At 55.5% G+C, this 18,180-nt stretch overlaps 6 protein-coding genes across 6 annotated transcripts; 2 read left to right on the top strand and 4 right to left on the bottom strand.

The window, feature by feature from the left end:
* Positions 1–412: 412 nt before the first annotated feature.
* On the top strand, positions 413–1,558 carry BDY17DRAFT_253597 (chaperonin 10-like protein; the record flags this gene model as incomplete). The annotated part of the gene is made up of 3 exons (XM_033731353.1): positions 413–545; positions 607–810; positions 867–1,558. The coding sequence occupies 3 exons, from the start codon at positions 413–415 to the stop codon at positions 1,556–1,558; spliced, it is 1,029 nt and encodes a 342-aa protein (XP_033587789.1).
* A 300-nt stretch (positions 1,559–1,858) lies between these two features.
* BDY17DRAFT_229865 (uncharacterized protein) lies at positions 1,859–4,189 on the bottom strand (the record flags this gene model as incomplete). Its single annotated transcript, XM_033730201.1, has 4 exons — positions 1,859–2,681; positions 2,733–3,011; positions 3,291–3,435; positions 3,508–4,189. Coding segments are annotated over 4 exons (1,929 nt in total), but the record flags the coding sequence as incomplete, so codon positions are not given.
* Positions 4,190–4,848: 659 nt separating this feature from the next.
* BDY17DRAFT_300899 (glycoside hydrolase) lies at positions 4,849–8,730 on the bottom strand. The gene has a single exon (XM_033734147.1). It carries the CDS (start codon positions 8,488–8,490, stop codon positions 5,239–5,241), a length of 3,252 nt encoding a protein of 1,083 aa, XP_033587787.1. The 5' UTR covers positions 8,491–8,730; the 3' UTR covers positions 4,849–5,238.
* Positions 8,731–8,877: 147 nt separating this feature from the next.
* Positions 8,878–10,857, top strand: BDY17DRAFT_325923 (uncharacterized protein; the record flags this gene model as incomplete). Its single annotated transcript, XM_033737431.1, has 2 exons — positions 8,878–10,715; positions 10,776–10,857. The coding sequence occupies 2 exons, from the start codon at positions 8,878–8,880 to the stop codon at positions 10,855–10,857; spliced, it is 1,920 nt and encodes a 639-aa protein (XP_033587786.1).
* An 839-nt stretch (positions 10,858–11,696) lies between these two features.
* BDY17DRAFT_184737 (uncharacterized protein) lies at positions 11,697–12,768 on the bottom strand. Its single transcript, XM_033729949.1, has one exon. The coding sequence runs from the start codon at positions 12,717–12,719 to the stop codon at positions 11,817–11,819; it is 903 nt and encodes a 300-aa protein (XP_033587785.1). The 5' UTR covers positions 12,720–12,768; the 3' UTR covers positions 11,697–11,816.
* A 3,332-nt stretch (positions 12,769–16,100) lies between these two features.
* BDY17DRAFT_300895 (uncharacterized protein) lies at positions 16,101–17,010 on the bottom strand. The gene has a single exon (XM_033734146.1). It carries the CDS (start codon positions 16,923–16,925, stop codon positions 16,302–16,304), a length of 624 nt encoding a protein of 207 aa, XP_033587784.1. The 5' UTR covers positions 16,926–17,010; the 3' UTR covers positions 16,101–16,301.
* Positions 17,011–18,180: the final 1,170 nt, after the last annotated feature.

Below are 18,180 nucleotides of genomic sequence, written 5' to 3'. Positions count from 1 at the left end.
CGCGCATGGCAACGCGAGCCCTTCGCCAAACTCTATTTCCACCCAGCACACATTTGGACTGCACCTCTTATACGCTGCCTACCGCAACCATACGACTCCCAAGTGCTCATACTCTGCGGTCGATGCCAATGGCTCTATAACTAGATCGGGGACGTGAGTCGGTTTGTTTTCCGATATTTCCAGAGCCCGTCGCTCATCTTGCCGCGTTGAATACACGGTGGACCGCTCGATGGAGATATGACGTAGACTCCTTCTATATCCTTCTCCATGAACAATTACATAACCCTGCACTTCGAAGGCGCAATTCGAAGGCGTATTGCAACCATCAAATATATTTCTAAGGCTGTCAGAAGCACTGTTCCAAACTTCACCAGTACTTGTTCCTTGATTTCGTTGCTGCATCTCTATCACAATGAAAGAAGCCATCGTAGAAGCGGGCCCCAAGGTCCACATCATCGACTCGCCCACCCCCAAGCCTGGCCGGGGTCAAGTTGTCATCAAAGTCATCTTTAGCGGGAGTAACCCCAAAGACTGGAAGGTCCCAGGTGCGATATCCTCTAACACCCCTAACTGCCTTGTTGTTTTGCTGACTAGGTATCCCTCTAGAATGGGTCGGGGGCGAACCTATCAACCAAGGCGATGATATTTCAGGCATCGTTCACGAAGTCGGCGAAGGTGTGAGTGAGTTCAAACCCGGGGACAGAGTGGCCGCATTCCACGAAATGCGCACACCGCATGGTAGTTGGGCCGAGTATGCTCTCAGCTGGGCTCACACCACCTTTCGCCTGCCACCGAAGGTTTCTTTCGAAGGTATAGAGGGCCAAGGTACCTCCGCATACGATTGTATATCACTGACTCCTCCACAGAGGGCGCCGCACTCCCCCTCGCAGCAATGACAGCAGCCCAGGGCCTCTTCGCCAAACTCCGCCTCCCGGAACCCTGGCTGCCTGCTACTCGCCCCATTCCGCTAGTCATCTATGGCGCCAGTTCCGCCGTAGGCTACTACGCGCTGCAACTCGCTCTGAAAGCCAACATCCACCCACTCATCTGCGTCGCCGGCCGCGCCCAATCCCACGTGGAATCCCTAATCGACAGATCCAAAGGCGACACCATCGTCGACTACCGCAACGGGAACGAAGCCGTCGTCAAGGGACTACGAGACGCACTTAAAGGCCAGAAATTGGAGTACGCGTACGACGCGGTGTCGGAGAAGAACTCGTACCAGAACATCGGCGAAGTGCTCGACCACCATTCCGGCCATATCACGTTTGTCCTTCCGGGCGGCGAGTACAAGGAGATCCCGGATACGATTGACAAGACGATTACGCGGGTGGGCGACGCGCATGGCACGCCGGACGACTTGAAGGATTTCTCGAGTGTGTATTTCAGGTATTTCAGCAAGGGCTTGGAGGAGGGGTGGTTCAAGGCGCAGCCGCAGGAGGTTGTACCGGGTGGACTGGAAGGGGTGCAGAAGGCTCTGGAAGGGTTGAAGGAGGGTAAGGCGAGCGCTGTCAAGTACATCTTCAAGATCGCCGACACTCCTGGGGCGGGGAAGTAGACGGACGATTGACTACACTGTAGTATATACAACGGCTGGCCAGGCCAAGCTGGACCAAAACCACGTCCAACGCTCCTCTCTCTACCTCTACAACAGCAGCGCACCCGCCGCAAGCACAGGCATAACAGCAGCGAAAGCCGCCGTGGGCAACGCAGCAGCGCCACCATGGCTAGAAGTCGTCGACGTCCCCGTCGCAGCCACAATCGCACTCGTTGGCGTGCTCGGCGCCGACTTCGCCCCGGGAGAAGCAAGAATATACCCGACGCCAGGCTTGGAAGACAGCTGGCCCGTGGAGCCACTGACGCACGGCGCGCCATTCCAGTACGAATTGTACGCCGCCTTCCACACGAGCGCCTGGTTCTCAATCTGCGCGGCGGTGTAGAAGAGGCGGCAGTTGGCCGCTTCGTAGACGAATTGCAGCGGCGTCAGCGTCTCGTCGCCCTTGCGGATATTGTTGCGGAAGTTGACGTGCGCGTTCGCGCCTTCGGAGCTCTGCGTCGCGCGCGTCACGGCTTGCACGATGCCTGCGATCGCTTGGCCCCATTGCTGGTCCCATGCCACCTGCTGGCTGGCGGACGAGAGGTTGTACGCGAGTTGGAAGTCTTGCAGCAGGAGGTCGAAGCCGTATTCGTTTGCCCCCTTTGTGCCGCCCACGCCCTGCATGGGGCCCGTTTGTGCACGCCCGCCGAACACCACTTGGCCCACGTTGCCTTGCTCTTTCATGAACTCCGTGAAGATGGCGCAGGTCGAGGCGCACAGGCCGTCTTGGATGATGACGATGTTGTCCGAGGCGAAGGTCTGTCTGGGCACGATGCCGGCCAGGGCGCCGTAGCCGGCGACGCCCTGCGGGGTGGTATAGGGATCGCTGAGATTGTAGCGCACGAGGTTCGTAAAAGTGTCGTCGTGAGCGCTGACCGGGCCGTAGAACTCGCCCCAGCTGTTGTATTGCTGCAACGCCGGGTTGTCTTCGGTCCTGGCGTTGAAGGGCGACGCAAAGCCATCGTCATAGCCTGCCTTGCCGGCATTCGCGGGAGTAGTGTTGGCGAATGCGCTGGTCATCGTTTTCCCGACTTGCTGGAATAGCGTCCAGGCTCGGAAGTTTGAAGTGCCCCAAGGGGTGATACTACGAGGCGGTCAATGGCGGTCAGTATATGCTTCGCATGGCATGACTCACGAAGGAAATAGCTGCTTGAAGAAGTCATAAGCGCAGAGCACGTCACCGCCTCCGTTGCCACGAAGGTCAATGGCCAGCTTCGTCTTGCCCAATTTGTTCGAGGTTGCGAGACATTCGCGAATGACATCGGAGAAGTCCGCGTCGTTCTTCGGGCCAAAGTTGGGGACGGCAAGGACGGCGAGATCCGATTGATCTTCAGGGAAGTAGCATTGAATGCTCAGGTCCTCGGCAACTACCCATGGTTGGGGATATCTTGGAAGGCCGGAAAACGTGGTCTGGCTCGGGACAGGGGCATAAGGAACCTGAGTAGACTGGAGTGGAATCAAGGGCGATCCTGGCTCTGTGGCAAAAGACGAGGCGGTAGGTCGTCCCAAAGAAGGCGACCCTGAAGAAGGTGATCCCGAAGATAGCGTCCTTGAAGAGGGTGATCCGGAAGATTGCGATCCTGAAGAGGGTGTTCCCGTAGATTGCGACCCCGAAGAGGGTGTTCCCCAAGGTGTTGCCACAGCGCGTCTGCGATTTCTGGCAGTCGATGTGGAGGATGGTGATGCTGTCGACGATGCAGCGGTGGATGAGGACGACGATTGACCGAGCAGAGGGAGGTTTCCAGTACAGAACTTCTCAAAGAAACTCGCACCGTCCTTGACACCAGAGAAATCAATTGAGCCAGTGTCAGCGTAGGTGATCACGGGTCTGGTCGAGCCTAGAGCGAGAACAGAGTCAGCGCATGTGCTGCATGAACGAACAGCTGGTAAGGATGGGTCAAGAAACGCACCGTTCGCGAAGGTCAAAGTGGTGTTCGTGCCAAAGTAGGGGACATATGTGTTCGTAAAGACCGATGGCGCGCCCGCTCCAGTCGACAGAGTCGGAATGTTGGGGAACATGTTGTTGTACGCAGCATCCGGATCCTCGTTTTGAGTGGTCTCGTTGGCCAGGGTGTTGAGGAACACTTCCACGTCCTGCCCATTAATTTGAGTGATGGCGGAAGGGGTATAGTCTGCTTGGGTGAGTCCAGCCAGCACCTCCATATCTGGCGAGGCGTAGATCTTAGGTACAGACACGCCGTCGGTGGAGACGGAGTAGATTGGCATATCGCGAACCCACTCAAAGATCGAGACGATATCGGGGTAGAAGATGAAGTGTTCGTCGTGAGCGCTGTTGAAGAGGTTGTAGATGTCGCGCTGAACGTCGAACTCATTCGTATACCCATTGCTGATCAGCTTGGATTTCAGGTTCTGTAGCTCGGCGAGGATATCAACGGCGGGATACATGTAACCCGGTGGAGGGTTCTTGAGATATGCCAACGTCGATTGGAAGTTGGCGAAGGCCAAGATGCCGTCCAACTGCAACGCGTCGCCCTTCACATCAACGGGCACGGATTGCAGGCATTGCAACGCAACGTCCGCGTCGAGGTAGCCACCGCTCTTCTGGACGGCGCTGGCGGCTTGCGCGCAGGGCTCCTGGGCGGCGGCGACCCCGAGCAGCGTCGCATGAGCGATTGAAAGACGCATGATGAATGGTGAAAAGAAGAATCGACGCACACCACGGTCGTGTATGCGAGTGCAATGCACGAAGAATTTATGAGATTGGTTCGATCCGTTTTCCAGCCTGGGGTCTCCCGCCGACTTTATACCATTGATCGACGCGCAAGAAATCAGGCACCCCGTGTATGATCGTCACCAACTACTACACGTGTGGCCTGTGCGTAAAACCCTGTAACATCACGATGTTGAAACCGTCAGTGGCATCGAATCACCACCGTTGACAGCGGCCGTCGGCTTTTGGCGGCCACTGTCTCAGGGCTGTAGCCGTGTACCGCATTTGGTAGGTGTTGCCAAAAAAGGAAAGCCCTCCCAAATCCAGCCACGACGATCTTTCAGCTTGCGGGTGATCTTCACGTAGGTGGAGAGAATCTTCACGGCCACGCACCCGCGAAGTGCCATCGTGTGCATTCCGTAGCATGGAATGAGCTCTTGCTTCGCGAAGAGCACGCAGCATTTCCGCCCGGGAGTACTATAGCATGATTGCAGAGAGACCCGGGGGATTTTGTGATTTGTGGCGCACTGCTAGTTTCAGCGCCACTCGTCGTGGTTGGTTGCCTTACTCCAGCGTGTACCTGCATAAGATTCGGAGGACTTCAGGCGTGCCTCCGAGGGTATACTTGCACTGTATTTTAGCGCAAAGAGCGTGATTGTACTAATACCTTGCCGCGGAAACGACGCCACTCTTGGCCCCAAGACCAGATTGTCGGGCGCCCAGCGTGATAAGCTGGGTTCGATTGCCGATCTGCGAGGGCGGAGTAGGCAAGCGTATCGATGGAGAGCGAATGTACCGGGCGCCGGTAATGGGGACCAATCAAGCAGCAGCGCGCGGACGATACGGTAGATCAAGCATGAAGCGTCTCAAACTAGCACCCATGAAAACATACTGTAGAAGAGCTTCGAATCCTTCCTTCCCATGTGAACGCATGAGAATGCAAATGCATGGATCAACTGCCCCGCGCACGTTAGACCAAATATAGATTGGCAATGGGCACGCCCATGCTCTCAAACCAGTACCGCCTCCGCACAGCCAGTCCCGCGCGCTGCAACTTCCCAGGGCCTGCCTTTTGCATGAATCTCCCGCTCGCGTCAAAGCTCCCCACTCCAGTCGCAAGCCTCCTCAGCGCCTGCACGGTCTCGTCACTGCCATCGACCATGCACATGGCGAGCAGATGTCTGCGCTCGAGGCTGCTCGGCGTCCGCTGCACGACGTCGAGCAGCGGCCGAATGAGATTCTCTGGTATGGTGTCTGTGGAGTAAGAGACGACGATGACGAGTTGCAGACTGCCCGCTTCAGGGGTGAAGGAGGGGATATTGGCCAGCTTGTCGCTGAAGCTGCATCCGCCTCGTTTGATCACCAGAACCGTGTGGCTTTTGGCGATGGAGGCGGGAAGGGTGCGCTCGCAGAGGGTGTCGTCCAAGAAGAACACGCTTTGGAACGGGAGGTTGCCAAGCCCCAATGGCAGAGGATCGTTGTTGTCCATGGCGGTGGGCAGAGGTGCAGCGCCGATGCCCGTAGGGAGGATGGCGGCCAGAAGCTGCCTGGTAAGCACTGGCTGAGCAGACTTCTTCCGTGGCTGAGGAGGCATTGTCGCATTGCCGGAGACCATGTCGATGCCCGCCCCAGGAAGCATGTCTTGCACCATGGCTTCCATATCCTCGAACAGCAGCTCCAAAGCTTCGTCAATGTCGACATGGCCCTCCTCTACGGCTGCGTGAAGAGAATCAAGAGACGTCGGGACGTCCAAGACCAGATCCACCTTCTCCAAGTCTTTCACGCGGGTGAAATGCGGATCACTAGGGCTCACGCCTTTCACCGCATCGCCGGTCAAGAGAACGTGCTCGTCTTGCCCCAAGGCGAAATTCGCAATGCTCTGAATCCTATACTCCTGCACCGGGCCTTTCGGGCCTTCGTTCATTGCTAGACTGTCGCGGTTGGCCAAAGCCATGGGTGCACGAGGAATCTGGATCATGTTCAGGCGCAGGTTGGAGAGGCTGGTGACGATGACACCATTGAGCACTTTCTGCAGCGCGCCCGCGAGAATCTGTGGTTGGCCTTGATCCGCCGTTTTGGGGTGTGATGCACCGTCTGTGCCGTCGGCCAGAGGTGACAGGTTCGGAAAGGTGAGCGTGCTGATGATCGGCGTCGAGATGGGAGAGCTGAGCCCTTTCGCTGGAATCAAGTCTTTCGGCAGAGTCCAGGGGTAAAACGTATAGTTTGATGGGCTTCGCACATCGGCATATGAGATGGCAGGGCTCTTGGGGGAATTGTCAAGCAGTGCCGAAGCCCTCGCAGGGTTGATTGGTACCAGATGCAGCTGTGCCAGTGCGGCAGCGTGGAAGAGGTTATGCCGATTTGCCACATGGCTGACCGTCAGTGGTAGAGGAGGTAGAGGGACCGGGCACGTCGGTGCCGGATCGAGCAGTTCCACATCCTGCTCTGGCGCGCCCGCCTTTCGTGGCTCAGTCTTCCGTTTGAAGTTGCTGGGAATGAGGAGCGGATGGCCCTCGGTAGTGAACACTACCGATTCCCCACCACGCCCTTCCAGAAGAGCTCTTTGGCCAGGGCGTGCACCCTCAAACAAGAGGAACAAATACTTCGCCGTCTCTCCCAGGAAGAAGCTTTCCATGCGATCTCTCTGCTCGCCATTCACCACGTCACTCAAGTCGGCCCAACCACATCTCGCCCAACATCGCCTTCGAATATCCCTCAGTATCATCTCACCAACGTGCAGGTACCATGGATCTCGCGTCGCTTGATACAAATAATACGTGGACTCGGCAAACTCTGGGCGGCCAGCCCAATGCTTGAAATTCGGGTCGATGAAGCCATTGGCAGGTAACCCAAAAGCTGCAGGAGCATGCCATCGCTCAGGAAGGGCGGAGTAGCGCGTCCACAGTGCAGCAAAGACAAGGTGGGCTTCAATCGCTTCGTCCAGCTCACCTGCCAAGGTGAGAAGGCCAGGATAGTATGCGGACAGGTTATCAATCCAAGTGTATCGAACCGCACCGGAGAGAAGATCGACCTGGCTGTAGTAAGGATGTTTCTCGGCCAGGCCCGAACGGAGAACATGGCGTCTAATGCTCTCGTGAGCATTTTGCCATACACTCAGAAACTCGTCTGCTTCCCTATCGTCGTCCAGGGAGAGGAGAATGTGCGATTTGAAAGCGTATTCGTAAAAGCTGTCGATTCCCGCACCAATGCCAGCAAGCGGAGGTGCGGTCCATTGGCCATTTTCAGCATCGAGGCCGCCTCCCACAAGACCTATCGAGCTCCTGCGCTCCCACACGGCCCAGAATGCGTTCTTGGCAAGCGTTTCGAATCTTTCGTCACCAGTCAGCCGGCTCAGCACCGTAAATTCAAGAACCAGGCTTCCCGCACCGGCGGCACAAGTTTCGGTGATTTCGCGAGGATCGGATGACGTGCCGTCAAGACGACAGTACCCTTCCTCGGCATTTCGGTAGAATGGAATACCATGGCGGAGATTCACGCGAGGATACGGTAGACCAGTTGGAGTATCGAACGCGGGAAGCAGCCGCGTGGCCAGATCGTGAGCCAAGTCGAGGAGTTGCGACGTGTAAATGAACCCATTGGACCATTTGATTCCGGAGACACCGTTTCCAGTATCCACCCATTGCGGTTCATATCCTCGGATTGGCAGCTCGCCGGTAGCGAACAAATGCGCGGAAAGTAGGCCTCCCACTCCGCGAATGTTCGTCTCGAAAACCTGGACCTTACTGTCGAGGTCGAAGCCACATGCTCTGCTGCCACAACTTCGCTCTCCCGTGTGGCTCCCATCTCCATATAGGTCCACCAAGGCTTTTACACCCCATTGGAAGTCCTGAAGCGCATGATGGCCGTCTCTTCCATCCTCCTCTCCCGAAGCCAAGATGCACAGGGTGGTCAGGGAGTCGATGAGGGTGAGACTATAGTTGCCGAGCACATCGTTCAGACCGATGTCTGCCGGATTCGCTCGATTCCGCACTTGCGGTTGGCAGGAGATGGGCTTTAATTCGTCTTCCGGAAAGGCGTAGTGGAGGTAGTTGGACCACCCGTGATAGAACAAATCTCGCGTGTCTTGACGAAGAGTGGCTATCAGGTCATCTGTCATGCCATGTGCGCGTGTCGCCCAGCCGGTCAGGAAGAGGAGAAGCGTGAGTGCTGGCCATATCGAAGGACTGGTGGCCAGGGAACGGCACCGCGGGTAGGGGATCATCTGCTTTCATTGAGGTGGCGCATTGGGGAATGCGATAGCCTTGAATCATGCGCGGTTTTCGCAAAGGATGCACACTGATAATGTGGTCGCGTGTGTGGATTGAGGGTGTGGTAGTGATGGGTCAAGGAAACCTGGCCGCTTCCCCCCGGGCGATGGACGATCGACACTCCCGCGGCGAATGAATGGATTTCTTGGCATCGCCGAAGAAAAGCTTCATGTCGCCGCAATGAAGAGCTCCCCATTCTATATCCAGTGTCCGACACATTAGAACGACACCGATTCGTCCTTCCAGAGCGGATACCCAGTACGGTGTTGTACGATTGATGATGCGGGGATAGCGCGCATCATCTCTCCGTCTACACCACCGCCCACATCCAGAGCAGCGCCATGCTTTCGCGAGCAGCTCTCCGAGCCGTTCAATCCTCTACACATCTTCGCCATGCATCTCCGTTAATACCGGCTACATCTTCTCGATTACGGACGTACGCCTCTGGCTCCAAACCACCTCGTGCTCCCCCACCACCTCCTCTCGCCGCCTCAAAACCCGCCCGCAGACCCGCGCCCCCTCCTCCAAAGCCCGCGCAACAGCCGTCAAAAGGTGCGAGACAGACATCCCCAGGTACCTCATTCCCCAAAGACCAGACATGGAAGCCTCAAGATGGGATCAAGCTGGGCGGTCCGGCCGCTGCCACCGTTTCCGGCGCGGGACAACCGGTGGGTCAGGCTGTGGGTAAAGACGAAGCCGCAAGCCTGGAGCCCGATGAAGTCACATCGGACAGGGTGGTCGACAGCGGTTTGAAACAAGATGTGAAGGGAGAGAAGCCGTTGGCGCAGGAAATCAACGCGGATGGCCCGGAGCCTGGAGACATTCGACATCAGACTCACGAAGCGCAGGCGCAAGCCGAGAATATCCCTCAGCATCCGTCTGAGCCGACGGAGGCGCAGAGCCGGCCACAGCAGCCTTTGCCTGACCTGCGGCAGGGCATCCCAAGCACCTTCAATCTCGAGTTCGGACAGGGCAAGCAAGCCTCACAGCGTGCGGAAGCCGAGAGTGGTCAGAATCCGGAGCTCGATTTGACCTATGAAGCATCGGAGGGACAGCAACAGCGCGATCGCGGAGAGAGAGACTACGACAACTCTGCCTATGAAACGTCTCTGGACCGTCGACGGGCGCGACTTGCAAACTACATGTACGCCACCATCCTTGCAGCGGCCGTGGGAGGCGCTTTCTGGTTTTCCCGGCCCTTTGGTGCCGAGGAAGGACATCCCGCGTCTCTCTCGCCCGAAGAAGCATCCGGGTGGTCTCCGGGCAAAATGTACGCTCGTGTTCGTGCGCGCTGGGGAGATCAATTAGGGTATTACACGGAGCCGGCCTTCCCCAAGCTCCTCCCCGAAATGCCGGAGAACCAGCGACCGCCGTTCACTCTCGTCATCGCTCTTGAAGACCTCATGATTCACACCACCTGGGACCGGGAGCACGGCTACCGTACGGCCAAACGCCCAGGCCTCGACTACTTCATCCGCTACCTGCAACAATACTACGAGCTAGTCCTCTTCACGAACGTTCCGCTCGCAATGGCCGACCCAGTCATCCGCAAGCTCGACCCCTACCACTTGATCATGTGGTCGCTGGGCCGCGAAGCAACCAAGTACGAAGGAGGCGAGTACGTGAAAGACCTCGCGTACCTCAACCGCGACCTCAAGAAAGTCCTGATCGTCGACACCGAGAAGCGCCACGTCAAAAACCAGCCCGAAAACGCCATCGTCATTCCCAAATGGTCCGGCGATCCCAAAGACCCGCACACCAAGGACCTCGTCGCCCTCATTCCTTTCTTGGAGTACGTAGCGACGATGGGCATCGACGACGTGCGCACGGTCCTCAAGTCCTTCGAAGGCACCGCTGTACCGGAAGAGTTTGCTCGTCGGGAAGCCGAAGCGCGCAAGAAGTTCCACGCCCAATTAGAAGAGGAGCGCAAGAAGCGGCCTAAGCGCTCGCTCGGATCGCTGGGCTCGGCGTTGGGAATCAAATCGAGTCCGCAGATGGGCGGCGGTATGGTTCTCGCGGATGGCCAGAGCGTGGCGGAAGGCTTTGCGCAGGGCAAGATGCTGAGCGATCAGATTCGCGAGCAGGGGCAGCGGCAGTACGAGTATATTGAGAAGCAGATTCGCGAGCATGGAGAGCAGTGGTTGAAGGATGAGAAGGAGGAGACGGACAAGATGATGCAGTGAGTTTGCCTTCCTTGCCCTTCGCGAGGCTTGATTGGAATGCTAACATTATTGCACAGAGCCGAGATGAAGAACATGAAGAAGTCATGGTTTGGCTTCATGGGCGGCAGCGGTGGTGGCGGCGAGGCGAAGAAGGAGTAGGAGGGTCATACGTGGATTGACTCCCTTGCTGAGTTGACTTTGCTCTTCACTCTTCGCTCTTGTGTATCTATATACGGGAAAGCTCGGATGCTGGTGTGAATTTAGCGGGCTTGCAGCATTCCCGGCGTTCCACACGGGACCATGATGGACTGTATATCACTTCACCGTAGAACATATGTCGTTGTAATCAGCTTTATATCAGGTCTACGTCCAATTGCTCAGGCTGATGATGTTGACGTAGGATAGTTGGAGTTGATCCAATACCGGCTGATCGAACTCTCTGCCGACGGACAATGGCTTTGTGAGAAATCTGGATCGCCACCGTCAGTCCTTCAAGCTCCTCCGATCGCTCTCCATGCCAAGCACCATACCAGCCGCAGCCATCACATCCTCTCACAGTAACGCCTCCTCCGCTATGCCAGCACTCGGAACAATCTGGACTCGCAGCACATTATGTGACGCAGTTGGCGCAGCTGGAAAAGTCGAAGTCGGAGCGGAGATGCCCGGCGCTGGTTTGGTGAAGTCCTCATAGGAAAGCAGGAGCGGGAGATCTGCGATGACTTTGATTCTCCGGGTACTGTTGTTGGGGCGAGGAAGAGGTGCGCCGTGGGCGGTGAAGGCGAGGCTGGCGATGAGAAAGTGAAGCATCAGAATTCGGGATGCCATGGTCTTTTTAGAGGGTTGGCTGGAGTTTTCCACGTTGGGTATTTGGTGTGGCATTTGAGGTCCGTTAGTCGTGTGTTATTGACTTCGTGTGGAGAGCAGCTTCCGATGTCTGCAAGGTCTTTCAGGTGGGTAAGAGAAGTTGCCACCCGGATGAGCAAGGCGTAATGCGTAAGTGGAAGGCGTCATGTGAGTCTGATGCTTTCCGCATTATACTCAAGTAACCCCGCAAGCAGCATAGCACGATTGGTCGCTAAACCTTGGAGAAACTCTTGTGTCGATACGTGAATGTTGAATCAGACCGGCGCAACCTGCGTAAGCTGTAGATCGTCATCGATGAAGGAATTGAGTTCAGTCAAAGTGAAGCCTGCGTATTTGGGCGGTTTGGCAACCGTGCTCGGAGCGCGAAGTGGCGGAGGCGGCATCAGTATTCGATCTTGCTGGGACTTTGTCTTCTCTTGAGGTGTTGTGGCTGATGCTTCCAGGTCGTCGATGGTGAAGTCAAAATCGTCCGCTTCGCAGCTGGAGATCAATGGGACCGTCGCGGGCGCTATGTTTGGGTAGCTTGTGTCCTCCGCAGCCAGCTCTCGAGCAATCTGAGTACTACTCTCTAGTTCGTCGAGAAACGACCCGAAGTCATCTTCTTCCATAGGAATATTTGGTTGTGTGGGAGATAGGACCACCTCGTTCGATCCGTCTTGTTGCGGTAGTTGGCGTGGTGCGTCGGGTACATCGGTCAGAACAACGTCCTTCATCGGCCGATCGTTGGCTCCATCCAGCATGTTCAGGAGATTCTCATCGTCCACACCGTCATCACCAAACCCATCGTCCTCTCCCACATCCACATTCTCCTTCTGCGCTTCCGCTTCCTCCGCCTCCTTGCTATTCGTCCTCTTCAAAAAAAAGCCCAAATGCATCTGACTGCTCTTATGCCCAAACCGATCAATCCGCCTCTGAGTGCCCAAAGGCGCCGCTCGCAGCTCCTCCCGCTCCTTCTTCTCCTGCTCCGCCCTCTTCTTCGCAGCCTCCGCCTTCCGCTTCTCCGCTTCTTTGATCCGATATGCCCGGCGATCGAGCTCGGCAAGGCGCTCCAGGCGTCTTTTCTCGGTGTCGGAGATGGTGGGGTGGCCGCGGGCGCGGTAGGCGGCTTTGGCTTGTTTGATTGTTTGTGCTTGGACCCGGGGTGCTTGCGCGGGCATTGTGCGTGGTGTGTCTCACATGTTGCTGCGAGGATAGGCAGGCAGAAGGCGGTGGTTGCCTAACGTAAGCAATGGACGTCGGCGGCGTGTGGGGAGACGCGTGAGATGCCGAACTTTCGCCGATGCTGGGCCGTGGGTTGGACTTCACTTCTACTGATGCCAGCATGATACGCTGGTAATGCAAACGCTGGTAATGCAACATCTACGTCGATTGCTCTCTGCACAGTGATATGTGATGCTCTTCAAGTCAAATCTTGCTTGTCGGAGACGTGGGAAAGTAAAGCTGACCAGCTACAAGGGAGCATACTTGATTGTTCTATCTTCAAGCCTTCATCGTGCCACCCCTCCTCCAATCGCACAGCATGCATGTAACCAAGTCCCTCTAAATGCTTTCACCGCACAGATATCCGTTGTTCCAAGTCTTCCAAAGGGCCTCCGGCAGTCTCATCTGCTCCCATGCGCTTTCTGCACCGTTGTGCATCACTGACTCGTCGGAGGCCGTCGGGCTCGACAGAGGACATCTTGGTCGAGAGGGAGGAGACGGCGACGTGTATGCGCTGGTGCACCGTTGAGGACGCTAAATCGGACTTGAGCAGTCAGCTGGCAATGTCTATATCGCGATCAAAGACTTCTTGCAACGACAAAATCGATCAGAAAAAGTGTTGTGGTTTCTCCGCAGCGTGGCTGTCTCTGCTTCTTAGAGAGCTAATACGTATCTTTCATCAAAGCGCCTGTTATGACAAGAACGATGCACGTACCTTTGTGACCGCTCAGCGCTGCTGTCCGCCCTTGAATTTCCGATCGGGCATTGGGTTGGGCCAAAGGGATGTGGTTCATCATCTCTCTCTTTTTGCTGCGGAATACTCAAAGGTCAGCCACTGTTCATGATACGAGTGCAAAACGAGGTATTCGAGTCAAAGTAGATGCAATCAGAAATCTTTTGTCATCATGTCATACCATCGGAGTTAAAATGATCGCGAGGTTTGATCGACATGTAGTAATATCATCATGCCAAAGGGAAGAGATAGAACGAAAAGAACGTACCTTTTGTCCAGCAGTCCTCTGAGGAGAGCCGACACTGTAGCTTCCTCGATGTATCAGTCTGAGGTGCAGCGCCCTTTTTATCTGGTATACGAGTCGATCCCTTGCAAACAACTGATTAGCATGTCAACAAGCTCATCGAGTGACGGAAAAGGACTGTTGAGATGTGCATCGATCAGAGTGCCAAAGGCAGGCATGGTTGTTCTTCAGCGCGTAGTCTTGACAGATAACGGTTGTTGTCATGAAAGAAGGAGGGGATGCAGGACCTGGCTGCACGTACCTCTGATCTGGCCCGCAATCGCAACTATCTGCAAACATATTGATCAGCATCTGTTGCGGGAGAGGAGGTTGTTACAAGACCGCGGACAAACATTGCGGAGATCAGAAGAATGATCGAAATATTCAAGCCGTCATTGAGCAAACTCGGGCATAGTTTGTTACTCATCATGAATGAAGTAAGGAGAAGGGCAAAGGACACGTACCTCTCACTTCGTCGCTCGCCGCCAACGATGCCAAAGTGATTCTTCTCAGCGTCCATTTGCTTCCAACGCAGCACGATCCCGCTGGCCGCAGGCGGCTGCAAAGATATGCGCTGCTCACTCAATGAGTGTGGAAGTGCTTGGAGCTTTCTCATCATAGAAGTCTGGCGCCGGTGGCGGCGAGGACACGGCATACTGCAGGCATGCGGCGTCAGGTGTATCTGGGTAAAAGCAACGCGTCAGCAAGTTGTTCTGCCCGCAAAGTTCAAAATCGCAACGCGAAGCAGCGACATCAGTCCTCGACATCAGTCGAGTATCCAAGTTATCTCTTCATCGAGCATTCCCCTCCAAAACAATCAAAATCATCATCTGCCTGGGTCCGGTTGGATGGGAGTCGGGAAAGGGAGGGAGGAGACTTAGTTTTGGCTTCTGGTGAGGCACAGAGTGGGTGGTACATGGGCACGCGTCGCGTAGATCTTCATGAGGGTCATCTAAGTAGATCAAAAGAGTTAGCAGAGTGTACGGACGACAATGGGTGAGTGCAACGCGAAGCAACGTTGGTGTGTCTCAGATGTGGTGTCCTTTTTGTTCCCAGTGAGCGCAATGCCCTGCGAAATCTGTTCTTGTGATTCGTCATTGATGTTGAAGTCCGGTTCGACGAAAGGGGGGAGCGGGGAGAGATGGGGAGACTTAGGTTTGGCGACTGGTGATGTGCAGAACGCGTCGTATGAGGTGAGGTTGGTTGTGGAAGCTGCAAAACGCGTCCGATGGAGTGATGTTAATTGTGGGATCTGCAACAATGTTAGCCGCTTTGTCTGCTCTTGTGGTGATGACGTGAAGATGATCTGCAATTTCATCAGATAGCAGGGGGCGTTTTCAGGTCAGGCGTGCCTCGAGGCGATCAGCGTTGAAAACTATGTGGTGTTTTCGAGTGCTTTGGGCCCATATCATCATTCGAGCGAGCAAGTTGATGAAGAGGAAAGAGGGGAGAGGGGCGAGGGAAGAGGGAATAGGGGAGACTTAGTTCTGAGGTAGACGGCGTTGTTGAAAGCATGGTGGTGGCTAAGTAAACATCAGCATGCGTTCGAAAGGTGACCTTTGCAGAGTGAAAGAGTGCAACGTCGTGTCTTGCGGTGGAGCGTGTCAACTTGAGGGCACCGCGACTCATGAGATTAAGCGGCGAGCAAGTGAGCAGCTTGATCATGCTTGCTGCGGGAGCAAGGACGCGTTGAGGCTCTCGTGGGCTTACCAGAGCTTGTGAGCTGCAGTTTGCAGTTGTGGAGGAAATTTGGACGCGCGTTTGACGGCGTATACCTGTTCAGCAGTCAGTTAAGTGTCAATCAAAACGATAGGAAGGGGCATTGTGGTGTTGTGGTAGGTGTGGCTCGTCGTTACCAACGAAGAAGGACTCTGTCGTTGGGTTGGAGTGACAGGGCAGGCTTGTTGTTGGAGAAAGAGTTGTTGGAAAAAATTTGCGACGGTGCGTGAGAATGAATCAGCTCTGCAGGAAGAAGAGAGTGGCGGGTTTGGTGTCACAGGACCTTGATGTGATGTGAGGTGACGTCGAAGGTGCAGTTCCCAAATTGGAAAGAGCACGAACTCAGCCTTTTCGACGCCAGCGAATCCGTTTCTTAGCTGCTACGATCGGTCAATGGGAACATGTACAGTTGATTAATCCATCTGTGACCCAGTATGCTCGTATGAAATCGATCTACGCGTCTATAAGACCAGCGGTGGCCCGGCCAACATCCATGAGGCTCAGCCGGTAAGCAGGAAGGAGCGATTGATTACGTTGGCTTGGTTATTATGGGGGCATTGAGGGACCTGGGAAGTTTTCCACTGGATTATCGCATCAAAAGACTAGGTATTGAGAGCGGAAGGTGATAAAGACGCGTAAACGCGGGAATGGTTTGCCAGAAGGCCTTTGCTATCTCGCGTTTGCTCTGAATTTGCAATGTGAAACCTCTGTATGCCCATTCCTCCCTGAAGTCTTTAAACTCGGTGGCCACTGTCTCCTCCGTTCCACAACGTTGCTATCTCCCCGTATCTTCAGTCGTCGTCCTCAGTAATCGATGACATTGAGAGTCAGGGGTAGTCCCAGGCGAGCTGCAGCAGCTTCGAGAGCTCTAGCAACCTTGTCGAAGTACGGTCCATGGCCGGTGGGAGCAAAAGCTGCGTGCATGCCGAGAGAGGGGAGATCACAGGGCTGGTCGGGGTCGTCGCAAGGCATGCCCATGTTGTAGACGTGGATGCATTCGTGAAGGAGGGTGCCGAGCACAGCGTCAGCTCTAGACATCGGTTCACCGTCGCGTGAGGTCGTAGCTCCATGGAGGTAGTTGATGCTGATGAGGTATCCGGTCGGATAGTGTTGTGACCAGCCCATTCGAAGGGGAGGCATCTCTGCGAACACGGCTACTGCGTTGCACTCCGCCATCCTGTCACTGAAGAAGAGCGCGTCGAAGAAGTCAAGCACGGGACGCAGAATAGGATCTTCATCGTTGTTGATGGCGTCGATGGTGGGCTTCAAGAGATTGAATCGTTCTTGGAGGTTGGGCATGTCGGATTCTTCGCTGATGAAGTCGCAGAGGATATCCATGAGCTCACTGCCACAAGGCCCTGACGAGGATGCTGACGCGGGTGCTGACGATGGTGCTGACGAAGGCTCTGACGAAGGTGCTGCCGCCATGGTGATGCAAACGTGCCGGCTGCTGAGCCAGGTGTGGTGACAGTTTGTGGGCTGCTTGTCGGTTTGTTGTCACGGCGAAAAGCTTTGCCAGCCTTGCTGCAGTGGAAATTAGACGGCGCGTGCACGTTAGTCATGCCCTCACGTGATCCCGCCCTACCTGGCGCAAAAGCAATGGCAATTGAGAGCAACCACGCGTGACGACCCGAACAACGGGCTAATGATCAGTCAATATACCTCCTGATCTCGGTCAAGCCTTTATCAATCAGCTTATGTTCATCTTCACACTCCAATGGCCTCGAGCAGGAGCTCCTTCTCTTGCCCGCGCGAGTTCACACGAAGTGATCGCTCAATCCCGCGCAAAAGGAGGTAGCGGTGCGTCTGACAAACATATACAGTATTTGAAAGGAGCAGGGGATACGTACATACATTTCAAAGAGCCTAGCAAGCGCCAGGCGCACATTAGAAAGCTGGGGAGGCAGAACTGGTGGAATCAGCTCGAGGAGATGCGTCAGATGAGCGTACACCCGCATCGACGTGGCAATGGCGATGGAGGGCGTATAATGTTCCTTGATCAATTAGCTTGAGTCTTTTCATCTGCAGGAAAACCAGTTCAGACCCCTTTCATAGGCTTTTTTGCCCGCAAAAATCACCTTCGTCTTCCAGCGAACGCGCCCACGCGAGGCTTCGGCTGTAGATCTTTCACCAAGTTCCTTCAACCAAGACTGCGGCATCAGCAACATCAGTCACCTCAGCAAAACACTCGAAGATCGGTTCCTCACCTACATTGCCGCACCTCTGTCATCGTCCACGCTCTACGCCACAACTTCTCCAACCTCTCAACCACCGACAGCCTCAAAAAGCCTACTTTCAAACAGCACAGCCAACAAACACCTCCCTGCGCTCCCTCTTCGATCCCTCAACACCTTACATCGACCACAATGGCCCATCGTATCAATCGATCACAGCCTTTTGAGAAGAATGTTGAAATCTGGAACCGCTACAAACCGCGTGGCCGCCACAACATCCCTGCCTGGCTTGCAAGCCTGCCAGACGACCCTTCTCCCGCGACGCTGTGGCAAGACTGGCCACATGCCGTTGTCCAAGAAGCTCCTTTGCCGTGGAAACGCTGGACGAGATTGTACGCCTGGCTGGTGGAATGGTTTTGGTTGTGGCTTTAGGCGGAGGAGGAGGAGGGCGTCTGGGGGCATGCGTCCCGGGGAGGGAGATGGCGGCGGAGGCACCATATGGCACGGCA

The sequence above is a fragment of the Neohortaea acidophila genome, assembly GCF_010093505.1.
Source record: "Neohortaea acidophila strain CBS 113389 unplaced genomic scaffold BDY17scaffold_8, whole genome shotgun sequence".
Classification (NCBI taxonomy): domain Eukaryota; kingdom Fungi; phylum Ascomycota; class Dothideomycetes; order Mycosphaerellales; family Teratosphaeriaceae; genus Neohortaea; species Neohortaea acidophila.
Note: the sequence above shows the minus strand (reverse complement) of the source record. Positions and strands in the feature narration are given on the sequence as shown.

Bases quoted from the DNA above. Each gene is read 5' to 3' on its own strand.
- BDY17DRAFT_300895 (XM_033734146.1), bottom strand. From the start codon at position 16,925: ATGGCGGCAGCACCTTCGTCAGAGCCTTCGTCAGCACCATCGTCAGCA.
- BDY17DRAFT_300899 (XM_033734147.1), bottom strand. From the start codon at position 8,490: ATGATCCCCTACCCGCGGTGCCGTTCCCTGGCCACCAGTCCTTCGATA.
- BDY17DRAFT_184737 (XM_033729949.1), bottom strand. From the start codon at position 12,719: ATGCCCGCGCAAGCACCCCGGGTCCAAGCACAAACAATCAAACAAGCC.